Source organism: Myotis daubentonii, chromosome 14 (genome assembly GCF_963259705.1).
Source record: "Myotis daubentonii chromosome 14, mMyoDau2.1, whole genome shotgun sequence".
NCBI classification, from domain to species: domain Eukaryota; kingdom Metazoa; phylum Chordata; class Mammalia; order Chiroptera; family Vespertilionidae; genus Myotis; species Myotis daubentonii.
In genome coordinates, this window is record NC_081853.1 from 8,709,848 (window position 1) to 8,725,054 (window position 15,207).

At 44.0% G+C, this 15,207-nt stretch overlaps 2 protein-coding genes across 8 annotated transcripts in view; one reads left to right on the forward strand and one right to left on the reverse strand.

Moving 5' to 3' along the window:
* LOC132215223 (uncharacterized) overlaps window positions 1-15,207 on the reverse strand; it is a 147,636-nt gene that overhangs the window by 130,040 nt on the left and 2,389 nt on the right. The gene's annotated exons all lie outside the window — the stretch shown is intronic.
* Window positions 14,145-15,207, forward strand: part of ADAMTS9 (ADAM metallopeptidase with thrombospondin type 1 motif 9) — a 166,388-nt gene continuing 165,325 nt past the window's right edge. Inside the window, exon 1 of the mRNA XM_059663055.1 lies at window positions 14,145-15,050. Coding sequence (XP_059519038.1) covers window positions 14,936-15,050 — 115 coding nt within the window. The 5' untranslated portion in view covers window positions 14,145-14,935. The remainder of the gene's footprint in view (window positions 15,051-15,207) is intronic.

Genomic DNA, 15,207 nt, shown 5'->3' on the forward strand with positions numbered 1-15,207 from the left:
ATTCTTCTATATTCTCTATATGGTTGTGTGTGTGTGTGTGCGCGCGCGCGCGTGAGCGTGCATGCGTGTATGTGTATTATGCATAATAGTTTTGGGACACAGTCCCACTACAACATCCTTCACCATGTCCTGTTGATTCTCCTTCTAAAATACACTTTGTCTGTGTCCAAATCCTGCCACCTCCACTACCAACCACTTGGATCTTCATTGGAACAACACAATAGCCTCCTTGACTCCATAGTCAGAGCAGCCAGAGGGATCTTTTCAAAACAAAAAGAGCATCTTGGAATCCCCTTGCCTAAAGTATTTCCATGGCTTTCCTTGCACTCAGAATAAAATGAAAGGCCCTGTATCACCCTGCCCTGGCTCATGCCCAGCCCGTTCTCAATCACCTCCTTCTCATTCACAGAACTCTAGCCACTGGGCTTCTCTGGGCTCTGAAACACCCCCACTTCCATCGCAGACTCTGCCCTGCTGTTCTCTCTACAGAATAGGTTTCTTTCTGTTCTTTAAGGATCTGGCTCCTTCTCATTCTCTAAGTCTCAGTTTACCTTTCACTTCTCAAAGAGGCCTTCTCTGTTCACCTAATCTATCTCCCTTTAATCTCCTTTACAAAACTCAGAGCGATGTTTAATTATATACATGTTCCCAGGTGTACTCATTTTGTGTTTCTCTTTCTAACTAGACTACAAACTCCTCTGCTATCTAGAAAGTGCATGGCACATAGTAGGTGTTCAGTAAATATATACTGAATGAATGAACAAATATCTTCTTTGTGTATATAGTCAGGGATGGGGTAAGCATATAATTTTTCCTGCTATGCACCTACTATTCTCCATTCATGTTTTAAATCCACAGTTACAGAATATCAAGTGCTTATATTTCTAAAAAAAGACACACGCGTTCCTCAAATTCCCTCAAGAGCCTGACTTAACTAGCATAAATCTCTTCCTGGTGTTGTTTGTTCACATACTCACTATATATATATATATATATATATATATATATATATATATATATATATATATATGTTTATTTTCACATACTCACTATATATATATATATGATTATTTTCAAACTCACCCTGAATGTTATATAAAAAGCTTAAGCTATACATAATTTATGAGCAAAAATGCCCATCATATGTATATGTATAAAAAACAACTCTTTAAAAAAAAACAACTACTTTTTTTTCTCTAGTACTAATTTATATATTTTTTAATATATTTTTTATTGATTAAGATATTACATATGTGTCCTTGTCCCCACGTTACCCTCTACCCCTCCCCCCCCCCCCCGCTCATGCCCTCACCCCCCCGTTGTCCGTGTCCATTGGTTAGGCCTATATGCTTGCATAAAAGTTCTTTGGTTGATCTTTCCCCCTTACCCCTCCCCTCCCCTACCTTCCCTCCAAGGCCCGACAGTCCAATCAATGCCTCTCCGTCTCTGGATCAGTCCTTGTTCATCAGTTTATGTTGTTCATTATATTCCACAAATGAGTGAAATCCTGTGGTATTTATCCGCTCTCCAGTTCCATCCATGCTGTGGCAAATGGTAAGAATTCCTTTTTCTTCTTCCTCTTCTTAAAGAATACCTTTCAGCATTTCATATACTGCTGGTTTGGTGGTGATGAACTCCTTTAGCTTTTCCTTATCCGTGAAGCTCTTTATCTGACCTTCAGTTCTGAATGATAGCTTTGCTGGATAAAGTATTCTTGGTTGTAGGTTCTTGGTATTCATCACTTTGAATATTTCTTGCCATTCCCTTCTGGCCTGCATGGTTTCTGTTGAGAAATCAGCTGACAGTCGTATGGGTACTCCCTTGTAGGTAACTGAGTTTCTTTCTCTTGCTGCTCTTAAGAGTCTCTCTTTGTCTTTTGCTCTTGGCATTTTAAATATGATGTGTCTTGGTGTGGTCCTCTTTGGATTCCTTTTGTTTGGGGTTCTCTGCGCTTCCTGGACTTGTAAGTCCATTTCTTTCACCAGGTAGGAGAAGTTTTCTGTCATTATTTCTTCAAAAAGGTTTTCAATATCTTGCCCTCTCTCTCCTTCTGGTACCCCTATGAAGCAGGGGATCCCTCGGGGGTGAGGACGATGGGGCCCCAACGCACTAGGGCGTCTGCATGCACGACCCCGGGGACCAGGTTCATTGACGCAGATCTGTTTAATTGAGGAACCACAGGGGTATATATAGCATGAGGGGACCAATCAGAGGGAGACACGTTGCTATAGGTGACAAATCAGAGGGAGACACGTTGCTATAGGCGACCAATGGCTGAAAGGCTGGGGTACTATGCATGTGGCTCTAGGAGTTAGTTCAGGCAGGCGTTGCTACTTCCTGGTGTGCCAAGGAAGCATGTCATGGTGGAGTGTGCTCACACCATTGCAACAGCCACAGCGCTGAGACATACTTCCTGAGCTCTACTGCACCCCTATAATTCTGATGTTGGTACGCTTGAAGTTGTCCCAGAGGTTCCTTACACTATCTTCATATTTTTGGAATCTCTTTTCTTTTTCAGTCGGGTATTTTTTGTTTCTTTGTATTTCAAATCTTTGACTTGATTCTTGGGATCCTCTTGTCTGCTGTTGGATCTCTGTAAATTATTCTTTATTTCAGTCAGTGTATGCTTAATTTCTAATTGGTCCTTTTTCATGTCCTCCATGGTCTCACTATACTTATTGAGGGATTCATTAAATTTATCGGCGGTTTCCATAAAATTCTTGAAAAACCTTATAAACGTGGCCTTGAACTCTATATCCAGTCGTTTGCTTTCCTCCATTTCTGCCATTTGTGACCTGTTTCTTTGTCTCCGCATTTTGGCTGCTTCCCTGTGTTGATAGAGTGGCCCTGCGCGCCAGGTGTCCTGTAGGGCCCAGTGGCTCAGCCTCCCCAGTTACCTGAGGTGGACACTCTTGGTGCACTCTTGGTGCCTTGGTTGTTGTAGGATCACTGGGAGGAATTGACCTCCAGGCCAATTGGCTGTGAGAATCAGCTGTGTCTGAAGTGGGAGAACTTCTGTGCTGAAGACACCCTTCTGGGGCAAGACTTGCTTCAGTGGGGCTTTGGTGCTCACTGAGTCTGCTCCTTGAGTGTGTCCCTTATGGATCTGAGGAGTTGCAATCTGGATGGTCCCCCTCTGACCACTGGGTACAGTGGCTCCTGGATCTCTGCCTGAGGCCACACAGCAGGAGCCACGAAGAGGCTCAGCTGTGAAGCAATGCAAGCCGCTGCGGGGCCTTGGGCCTTCTCTTGGAAGTTCCGGGTCTGCCTGGCTCGGCTGCAGTTAGGTACATTCACATGCAAAAGCCTCTGCCGCAGCCTGGGTGGGGCGCGGTCTCAGGGAATCAAAGGGTGGAGGAAGCAGCTATGGCTGATTCTCCGCCCAGCCCTAAGGAGTGTGTGCGTCTCAGTGACCCGATAATTGCTGCAAGCACCTCTGAGGGAAAGCCGCCCTCAAGTTTGCCCGCTGCCTGACAGTGCAGCTTCTCCCCGTATGAGTCCTGGGTCCCCAGAGACTTCCTGGAACCGGAGTTCAGAGCAGTCGGGAGCTTGTGATTCAAAAAGACAGCTGCGTCCTCAGGTGCCACCCCCTTTCCACGCGCGCGAGCTGCCGTACCTCTGCACTTCACCTCCGCAGCTCCTCTGGCTCTCAGTGTGCTTTTCTTTCCTTCTAGTTGTAGAATTTACACTCAGCCAGCATTCCTGTTGTGCTGGATGATGTCTGCTCTGTCCTTTGCGGTGTTTTTCAATTGTTGTGGGAGGCGGCAATTTCCCGGTGTTTATCTATGCCGCCATCTTAGTTTCTCCAAAAAACAACTACTTTTCTCATTAAGAAAGTTACTTGTTCTTATAAGTACCGTGCGCTAACCAATTGCGTCACTGGAGCTCCAAGTTACTTGTTCTTGTTGTAAAAATGCTCAAACAATATGGAACTGGGTATCATAGAAATGTAGAAAGATAAAATATTTCCACAAATCCCAGTTCTAGAGATCAGTCATTGATCCTAGTTTAATATATGTCCATCTTTCTAAACTTTCTTCTGTGCATATTCTGTCCTGGCCCAGGCTTATGTTGTTGCTATCTTATTTTGGTTTTGCTACTACAGGACCCAATTAGATAAACAACACCGTGACTTTCTTGCTTAATGATACTTCTTGGATATGTTTATGTGCTAAAAACAAAACAAAAAACAAGCCAGCTCTTCCTTATTCTTTAAAAATTGCCTAACATTTCATTGTACTTATTGTCTCCTGATGGTGGATTCCCTTCCATTTTCACCTGATTGGTGAAGTGGGGAGGTGAGGACCTTGAATTGTACGTTGATCTTGGGGCCTCTGCCACTCCTGGACACAAGGACCAAAGCCCCTGCTGAGCAGCCATTTCTCTACTGCGACCTCTGTTTTGTTGGGAAAGACACCATAGAGCCAAGAGAAGTTCTGTGAGGCCCAGATCTGCGTTCGGAACTAAAGAACTGAACAGTCAGCTGTAAGAGTATGGCTGCACAGAAACTGACGTGGGTGATATGTGTTGTTGCTGTAACCGGAATGCAGGCCCCACCACCGCTGGATGAGAGTGCCTGAAAGAAAATGACATCTCCAAACACTTGCTTTGTAGCAGCACCTCTTTCACAGAGCCCAGCGGTAGCTGAGGCTTATCCAGTTATGCTTGCCATGTGTATAGTCAGACCTGTTTTTAATGAAGGAAAAAAAAAAGCCAAGCCAATTATTTTGCCAACATCTGATAGGGACTTGACTAGGCACTAATTGCTAGGCTTACATTTCAGGAAGCATCCTATTTTGCGTTATCGGTGCCGAGTAATACCAGGGCAGTGCATGGCGAATTTACTATTTATAACTGGGATTTATTTGATGTCACATAATCTCATTATCAGGTCAAGGTGATCCATGGCACGAATCTACGTTTTCGCACACTGATTTGGAAAACAAAGGTATTCTTCCCGGCCCCAGCCCGTCTCCATTGTCCTTGGCAGCCACTTTTTTGAAAGGTTCTTTGAAAACCTTCCTTGTAGTAGGCCTGCCTCCAATAGGCTCATCATGGGAAACTGAAATCCTGCACCCTTTTATGACTCCAAAGCAGGGCTCTGGGCATATGCTGTTTTTATAGCAAGGACCACAACACGGTCTAAACAACACAAGCACACTGAGCAGACTGAAGGGCCATGGGAGTTTAAAAGAATGGTTGTAGCAATAAGTATGAGTGGTTTGGGGTGTAGGAAAGACACTGTCTTCAACCCCATGTGATCTGCTGTCCAGAATCCAACCACATGTGACTGACACCCTAACCCAGACTTCCTATTGGCCTCTTCTCCCATTTGGCCCGATATCTGAATTTCTACTCATGTCTGAGTGTTCGCTCTTTGTGATTGCATCCCTAAGCATCACAATTCATCCTGTATTAAGCTTAACAAAGCATCAAAACATATGACAGTCAGTACAATGTTATGGGTTAAGAGTACCGGCCTGGAAGTCCAAAAGCCTGGCTTTGAACACCCACTCAGCTACTCACTAGCCTGCAACCTTGGCAGGCAGCTCCCCCTTTCTGTGCCTTCATCTCCTCCTCTGAAGAGTGGGGCTCATGGCATTCCCATTTCATGGGGTGTCAGGGCTGCATACAGTATTACCCACTGTGCCTAGAAGTAGGAAGCAATCACTGAGGTTTATCATTATTATCAAATACCATTAGGACAGACAACTGACTAAGCATCATCTGGCACAGGAAATTACTATTTTGCACATGTAAAAATTGTTTACCATATAAAACAGGCTTTTAAAAAATGTCTTAGCTGTTTTTAAAACTCTGCCAGAAAACAAGATTAGTGGCTGAAAGACTGCTAAACTGAACATATGTGAAATGCTAATTTAAGCAGAATGTGAGGGTGAGTAAAGCTGTTTTAAAAAATGAAAACAAAATTTAAAGGACAAAAAGGCTAACAGCAAAGTTGAGTGTGAAAAACACACAGTGGAAGAATGACAAGTTTACACATGGCTTGTCCTCCTTCCCAGGGGAACGGAGGCTCATGATGGGTGGGCTGGAGGGAGGTAGGTGGGAGAGGAGTGGGAGGCTGCCGGCACTCCTCTCTACCACCTGAATCAGCACCCTCCCTGGAAGCTGGGTCCCAGTGGGATCGCTGATTGGAGCATTCAGAGACCACTTGCTCCATGCCAGCCACTATGCCACCGTGTTCACAGGTCCATTCATTCTCACAGCATCGCTGTGAGGCAGGTAACTATGGTTACCCTGGTTTCGGGATATGGAAAGGATATAGGACCTGCCTACAGTGTTGGTCTCTTACTGGCCTGTGCTCAGAATCCTGAAGTAGCCTCTGGAGAAAGCCTGGAAATGTCTACTCTAGGGAAAAAAATAAAAGGGTATCTTGATGAGATTCTGATTAAAGCAGGACTTGTGCCCCGTGAGTAATGATACCGTCAGACACAGAGATGACCTTAGACATTCCTGAGATTTCATGTGAATGTGTGTGTTTGTGTGTGTGTGAAAAAAATACTTTTATAAATTAAAAGAAATACTCTAGAAACAATTTTGTGGTGATAGTTAATTCATCAACTTAACAAATATTGATTAAGTGCCTATTAGTATGGAGAACCCTTACCTTTGGGGTCAAGTTCACAAAAAACCCTGAGACCAAGGGGATACAGCAGTGAGGGAGGTACATTTGCCCCTAACACAGGACACTAGGCAACAACAACAAAAAGTGTGGAACAAACTAGGACAGAAGTTCAGGGCTCAGTGGGCACATGGCATCTTGGGGCACCTCAAACTACTCTGAGAGTTATCAGAGTCCATGCTAGCGTTATCTCTAACAACTACCTATGTTGAATGTGCCCCTTTAGAAAATGGCGAAACTGTGTTCGCACACTTTGTATTGCTTTCTCATTTGGCTTCAGTTTAAGAGCGAGTGGTTGGATCTGAGCTAGAAGTCCAGCACTCCTGAACCACGTGTAGTTGTGATGTTGAACTCTGGGCGTCAAGGTCTCATTGCACAGGATACTAGAGGGGGTGGAAAAGGTCTTCTGGCATGGCCAGCAAGGAGCACCTGGTGAGCAAACAGCTTTGTAGAATTGCCATCGCTAGTCATGAGCTATACAGAGCCACCTTAAACACTGGAACTTAACAACAGGCTCAGAGAAGTTATTTAGGACTTTAGATTTAGTATTAAAAGAAAAAAAAGTTCTTACAGGTCATATTCATCAGGCCAAGTACAGAGGCTGAATGATCAAGAACAAGTAGGTGAGCCCTGGCTGATGTGGCTCAGTTGGTTGGAGCGTGGTTCCATACACCAAAAGGTCACAGGTTCAATTCCCGGTCAGTGTGTTTGGAGATGGCAGTTGATATTTCTCTTTCACATCGATGTTTCTCTCTCTCTCTCTCTCTCTCTCTCTCTCTCTCTCTCCCCCCCCCCCTCCCTCCCTCCCTCCCTCCCTCCCTCCCTCTCACTAAAAATCAATGAATGTTCTCAGGTGAGGATTAAAAAAAGATCACAATTTGGTAAATGTCTTTATATTACTTGGCTACTCTGATTAATGGAGATCATAAGCTTTGGAGGTAACCAGACTCTAGTTCAAATCCCAGCTCAGCACAGTCTAGCTCTGTATTCCTGGCAAGTCCTTTAACTTGCTGAGTCTCATTTTCATCATATGTAAAATGGGGAGAATAAAACCCAGATGGCAGGACTGCTAGGAGGATTCAATAATTAGGAACTCAATGAAAAGAATCTTATGTTATTGTCATTAACAATATAACTTCAGTATAACTTTCCGTATACTCATTGGACACTAACATTATGTTTTCTGTACATTATGCTTTGCTTGAAGTCACTATTTGGAAAACTTTAAAAAAATACACTAGCCAGCGGTTCTCTACCTGTGGGTTGAGACCCCTTTGGGGGTCAAACGACCCTCTCACAGGGTCGCCTAAGACCATCGGAAAACACATATATAATTACATGTTGTTTTTGTGATTAATCACTATGCTTTAATTATGTTCAATTTGTAACAATGAAATTGGGGGTCACCACAACATGAGGAACTATATTAAAGGGTCACAGCATTAGGAAGGTTGAGAACCACTGCACTAGCAGTTATTATTTGCAAATATCTTCTCCCATTTGGTTGGTTGCCTCTTTCTTTTGTTGATGGTTTCTTTTGCTGTGCAGAAGCTTTTTAGTTTGGTGTAGCTCCATTCATTTATTTTTGCTTTACTTTCCTTACCTTTGGGGTCAAGTTCACAAAAAACCCTGAGACCAAGGTCCGTAAGTTTAGTGCATATGTTTTCTTCTCTGTATTTTATTGTTTCAGGTCTTATATTCATGTCTTTAATCCATTTTGAGTTAATTTTTGCATATGGTGTCAGGCGGTAGTCTACAAGGGGCTAATATCCAAAATATATAAAGAACTCATATATCTCAACAATAACAAAAAACAAATAATCCAATTAAAAAATTGGCAGAGAACCTGAATAGACATTTTTCCCCAAGAAGACATACAGATGGCCAACAGATAAGTGAAAAGTTACTAACTTCACTAGCTATAAGAGAAATGCCGATCAAAGCCATGAGATAGCACCTCACACCTATTATAATGGCTATTATCGATAACAAAAATAAGTATTGGAGAGTGTGTGCAGAGAAAAGGGAGCCATTGTACACTGCTGGTGGGAATGAAATATAAACTGGTGGCAGAAGAAGACTAGACTTTGGGTGATAAGCACACAATGCAATATACAGATAATGTATGGTAGACTTGTACACCTGAAACGTACGTAATGTTATTAATTAAGGCCACCCAACTAAATTTATTTTAAAAAATACTAGGGCCATTCACGCATGCGGCAAGAAAAGATGACATGGTGTTTCCCCACTTCCACTCTGCAAACATGAAACTGGATCAGAAATGACACTGCCCAAGGTCACAGAGTCCTGCCACAACCAATTCCAATTCCCTGCTTGGTGCTTTGCTCTCCAGAATCCTGTGGTATCCATAGCATGGGCTTGTCTACTCTAGACGCCACCCACTGCTGACCACTCAGGAAACTATTCACTCTGATTCTCGCCCCCAGGTCTCTCCTTGGCATTCAGGTGTGGGTTTCCCTCTCTGTGAAATAAATGGATTTGCTTCAGATCTCCTTCCTGCTGTGTGCAGTGGAGTTCTGCAAACCAAGTCGAGTGTGATAGCATTTTTCATATTTCCAGTGACCAGATGGTCTCTCCCTAGTGACTAATGTCAATCACCACTCCCCTGAGATCCAATTTTAATGAAGAATCAGGCAAAGGAGTCTTCCACTTAACCTACAATAACATTCAATTCCAGTAAAGCCTGGGAGAGGAAAACGGGCTAAGAACTGTCCCTCTGTTAACTCTGGGTAACCTCAAAAAGCTCTGCTTCTGCCAAGCTGGCGTGGCTCAGTGGTTGAGCGTCGAGCTATAAACCAGGAGGTCACAGTTCAATTCCCAGTCAGGGCACATGCCTGGGTTGCAGGCTTGATCCCCAGTGTGGGGTGTGATTCTCTCTCATCATTAATACTTCTATCTCTCTCTCCCTCTTCCTTCCTCTCTGAAATCAATAAAAATATATAAAAGAAAAGAAAAACATCTCCACTTCTTTCAGAGCAAACTCTTGTGATGGGCTAATTTATTATAGAAACTACTTTTCCCCCTGAACTCAGGTAATTCGGTATTCCTATTTATAGGACCAACCTCCAAATTGTGTGTGTGTGTGTGTGTGTGTGTGTATGTAATAAAGAAGTCATTTTATCACAGTTGAACCAAAGTAGAAGGGTTATATTTATTCAATAAGCATTTTTTGAGAACCTACTATGTGCCAGACCTGTTCTAGGTGCTGAGGAAAAAGTTGTGAAATATCAATGAAATAGCTAAGAAATTATCATGAAATATTCAGCATTGGAAAAAGGAGTTAGAAATCCAAAGAAAATTATACATATGAAAGAAAACTGAGGCAAGAGAAATACAAAGTAGCTTTGGTGACCTCGGGAGGTGACCAAGAGGCAGTTTCTGAATTTCTCATCGTCAGTCAGTCTATTAATCCTTTCTCAAGTATATTATCTTGCAATTTTGTAGGTAATTTAGCCACCCTCCCCCAAACCAAACCTCCCCAAACCCAGCAACCTTCTGATCATTTATTCATTATATGTGATATAATAATTATGAACTTTAACTCAGCTGCTGAAACAGAAGTTGAATTATGTCTCTCACTTACTAGTAGTTGGGGGACCCCTGTCAAATTATTTCACATCTTTAGACCATAAAATCCTTATCTGTAACATGAAGTTACTGATACACCTGCTCATAGATCTGTTGTAAGAATTACATTTAATGCTTATATTAGCATGCAGTCTGGCATAAGGTAAGTACTAGATAAAATTTGATTATTTTAACTATTATTATTCCTATAAAATATCTTAAACTTGAATTATTTAGATAGCTCAATTGTTCTATTCATGTCTTATGATTTCAAACATCTTCCTAAGATTCCTTGAAACTAGTGTACAGCTGTAAATTCAGAGGCAAGATAATATACTTGAGAAACGATTAACAGACTGACTGACGATGAGAAATTCAGGAACTGTGCCTCTTGGTCACCTCCCGAGGTCACCAAAGCTACTTTGTATTTCCCTTCCCTTCAGCTCTTGTGAAATGATTGGGTTGTATCAGCAGCAATTTTAAACAACAGTAAACAAAGTTCATCCTTTAAAACAAAATCCTAGAAAGTAAGCTAATGAGAGAATAAACAAAGAAGGCTTCTGTCCCTACATATAAGAACTAGCTTCTCTTTATCAGGAGTGGTTTAAATGAAAATAGAGGAAAATTGTTTAATAGGAAATATTGAAAAGTGCTACTTTTAATCCTTTATAAACTTTAATTTTTAGTGTGGTATAATTGATATATAACATTATTTTAGTTTTGGCCGTACAACATAATGATTCAATATAAGAATATATTGTGAAATCATCAACAAAATTTTTCATTTCCTGTGATGAGATCTTTTAAGATCCACTCTCTTAGCAACTTTCCAATCTACAATAGAATATTATTAACTACAGTGACCATGCTATACATTACATTCCCCAGGACTTATTTATTTTATAACTGGAATTTTGTATCTTTTGACCACCTTTACCCATTTTGCCCACCCCCACCTCATGCAACCACCAGTCTGTTCTCTTTATCAGTTCATTTATTTTTTATTTGTTAGGTTCCATATAAGATCGTATATTATCTGTATGACTTATTTCACTTTTCATAATGCCCTTAAGGGTCCATCCATGTGGTCATAGATGGTAAGATTTCCTTCTTTATTTGATTTAAATATATTTTTATTGATTTCAGGAGGAAGGGAGAGGGAGAGATAGAAACATCAGTGAGAGAGAATCATTGATTGGCTGCCTCCTGCACGCCCTCTACTGGGGATCGGGCCAGCAACCAGGGCATGTGCCCTAACCAGGAACAGAACCTGTGACCTCCTATTTCATAGGTCAACACTCAACCACTGAGCATGGCCGGCCAACATTTCCTTATTTTTGATGATGGAATTATATATATATAGCCCTCATTTTCTTTATGCACTCACCCATTCAGGAACACTTAGGTTATCCCATGCCTTGGGCATTTTAAGTAATGTTGCAATGAACATGAGGGTGCAGGTATCTTTTCGAGTTAAGTTTTTTTAATTTCCTTTGGATAAATACCAAGAAGTAGAATTACTTGATCATATGGTAGTTCTTTTAATTTTTTGCAAAACTTCCATACCGTTACCAACAGTGCACAAAGGTTACCTTTTCTCCACATCCTTGCAACACTTATTTTTCATCTTTTTGATAAAAGCCATTCTAACAGGTATGGGGTAGTATCTCATTGTGGTTTTGATTTGCATTGTCTTCTTTGAAAAAAGAACATTTATTCAGATCCTCTTTCCATTTTTTAATGAGAGTGTGTGTGTGTGTGTGTGTGTGTGTGTGTGTGTGTATGTGTGTGTGTTTTTAGTACTGAGTTATACGAGTTCTTTATATATTTTGGATATTAACCCCTTCTCTGCTATATGAGACGTGCACATATTTTTTTCCATTCCATAGGTTGCCTTTTCGTTTTGTGGCTGGTTTCTTTTGCTGCACAGAAGCTTGTCAGTTTGACGTAGTCCCACTCATTTTTGGTGTTGTTGCCTTTGTTTTTGGTTGGTGTCAAATCCAAAGTATCATCACCAAGACCGATGTCAGGGAGATCACCCCGTATGTTTCTTCTAGTTTTATGATGTCAGGTCTTACGTTCAAATCACTAATCCACTTTAAGCTCATTTTTGTGTGTGATGCAAGGAAGCGATCCAGTTTCTTTCTTTTGCGTGCGTGTGGCTGTCCAGTTTTCTCAAAACCAGTTGTTGAAGAGATTATCCTTTTCCCATCGTACATTCTCAGCTCTTTTGTCATAAATAAATTGACCATGTGTGCATAGGTTTACTTCTGGGCTCTCTATTCTGTTCCATTCACCTGAGTGCCTATCAAAGTGCTATACATTTTAGCGATTTGATAGTGTGAGTTCTACAATACTTTCCCTGAGAATCAGCTAATAGTTTGACTTCTTGACATTTTTCTGTTCCTTGCTAAACTCAGCAATTCCCTGATGCGGTGATTGTGAGGAATTTTATTGATAATGAGAAGAAAGATCTTGTATTAGAAGAAATGTATTTTATTTTTTTAATATATTTTATTGATTTTTTACAGAGAGAAAGGGAAAGGGAAAGAGAGTTTGAAACATCGATGAGAGAGAAACATTGATCAGCTGCCTCCTGCACAGCCCTCATGGGGATGTGCCCACAACCAAGGCACATGCCCTTGACACGGGACCCTTCAGTCTGCAAGCCGATGTTCTATCCACTGAGCCAAACCCGTTAGGGCAAAAGAAATGTATTTTAGTGAATTACTTTGAAGGTTGAAGACAAATACTTAAATGTCATCTCTTAAAAATCTCTTACTGTGTACTGCGCAGGTGTTACTATTTTACCGTCTTTATGCATCATTGTATACACCCAGGAATTATACATTTCAGGAATACAGTTGGACAATGGCAATAGTAGTCCATTTGGACTAACAACTTCTTTAGGATATTTCAGTCCTGCCAAGTTATTTTTCCTTCTACCAGGAGAAATATATGCATTAATATTTCCAGAATAGTGGACATTTCTAGCATATTGCTATTTGGTCTTAAGTATTTTCAACCCTGATGCCAGCCTACTAAGGGACAGGAAACTGGTTCTGAGAAACTTGGGCAAATGCACATGTGATATCTTTTACAAAAATTGTCATTTCTCTTGAAATTAGCACATCCCATCTTCCTGAGGACTGGTAAAGGAAAAAGCGCTTTTGAACCCTTCGGGATTAGGCAATTTACACGCAGACTCCCACATTCACAGACCAGAATCCTCCCTCTCTGGCTTACTTTCTGACTTTCAAATTTGCATCCCAGGGCGGAGCGAAGTAAGTGTAGGTTGAAGTGTCAGCTTTGCGGGGGCTGGAAGCATCTCTGGCAGAAAGCGTGCGCAAGTGATTGAGAAATCCCTCTTAGGACTGGTGCTTCCCCCTTGGGGCCAGGACTCTCCTCTGGCATTCGCCCCCAACCCCCATATCTCTAACTCCTCCCCCACCCGGGCATCCGAGCGCCAAAGTCCCCGCCCCCTCTGGCTGCCAGAAGTGGTTCTTAACCTTTTTTGGGACCGAAAGCCATGGGCCCTCTCAGCATGGAACGAGAGACTAGGGAAATCACAGCTAGACAGTTTTTTGACACCTTCAGGAGGCCAAGGACTTGAAATATACCACCAAAAAGATTAGGAACCCCATCCCTAAAATTCCTCACTTAGATTAGATAACAAATCTCGTCCCTTGAGAGACTAAGGGAAGGCGCTTCTGCACTGGGCCACTTTCACTTGCAAGAAACCAAAAAAGAAAGGATTTGGAGAAGAGAAGAGGAAGGGGGAGGAGAGAAGAGGAAGAGGACTGTAGCAAAAAGATGGGAACAGACGAGAGATAAAGAGAAGAGAAATACGGGGAATTAGAGGGGCGCAGTGGGAGGAGGAGGAGAGACCACGGAGGGGGTGGGGTGGAGGAAGGCCGATTCCGAGCGGCCTGGACAGCGAGCGCGGAGGAGAGAGGAGATTGGAAGGGGAAGGAAAGCAGGGAGGCGAGAGGGCAGAGGAAACGAGAGACAGAGAGACCCGGAGAGGGACTGCGAGCGCCAGGAAAGAGAGCCCGCAATCAGCTCTCTCCCCCGGGGCCGCGAGTCCCAGCAAAGCTCATCTCCACGAGGCGGCCAAGACCCGGACCCGCAGCCTCCGCGCTCCCGGCGCCTCTGGCCGCCGCCTCCCGAAGCCGGAGGCCCGGAGCCCGGGAGTCCCGCACTGGCCGGGCAGGCACCGTCCGCCGTCTGGAAGGAGGCGGTCCGCACTCAGCTCGCTTTCCCCTCCCCTCTCCTGGAGGCGGGCACCCGGGGTATTTGAGCGGCGGAGGACCCGCGGCCCCCCCGCCTCCGCCCCCCATTCAAGAAGCCGCTCCGCTATCCGCGCCAGCACAGGGCGCGCGCCGCGCCTCGGAGCGCACGTTCGGCGCTTTCTCCTGCACGTTCCCCGGACATTATGCTGCCGAGCGGCGGAGCCGCAGTCCTCCAAGTGCTCCTTCTGCGGCTCCTGCGGCCCGAGCGGCTCAGCTCTCGGCAGGCGGCGGCATTGCTCAGCCGAGCGCGGACGGGACCCTCGCGGCGAGACCTCAGCGACTCCTAAAGTCACACATTGGCGGCGGGCGCCGGCCTCCGCGCGCTCTACGCGGCCGCTGCCTCGGGTCGCCGCCGCCAAGGAGGGCAGGAGGGAGGGGTGAGGGCAACGGGGGAGGGGTGAGGAGCACCATGCAGTTTGTATCCTGGGCCACACTGCTAACGCTCCTGGTGCGGGACCTGGCCGAGATGGCGAGCCCAGACGCCGCGGCGGCCGTGCGCAAGGACAGGCTGCACCCGAGGCAAGGTAATGAGGCTCCGGCCCGGGACCTTTCTGCCCCCGTCGCCGGCTCCGCAGCCTCCGCGCCGGGAGCGGGCACCCCGCAGCGGAAGCCTCTTTCCTTTTCCTAGAAAGAATGATTTCCCGCTTTGCAGCCTCTCCCTTCTTTAGGTCATTCCCAGCC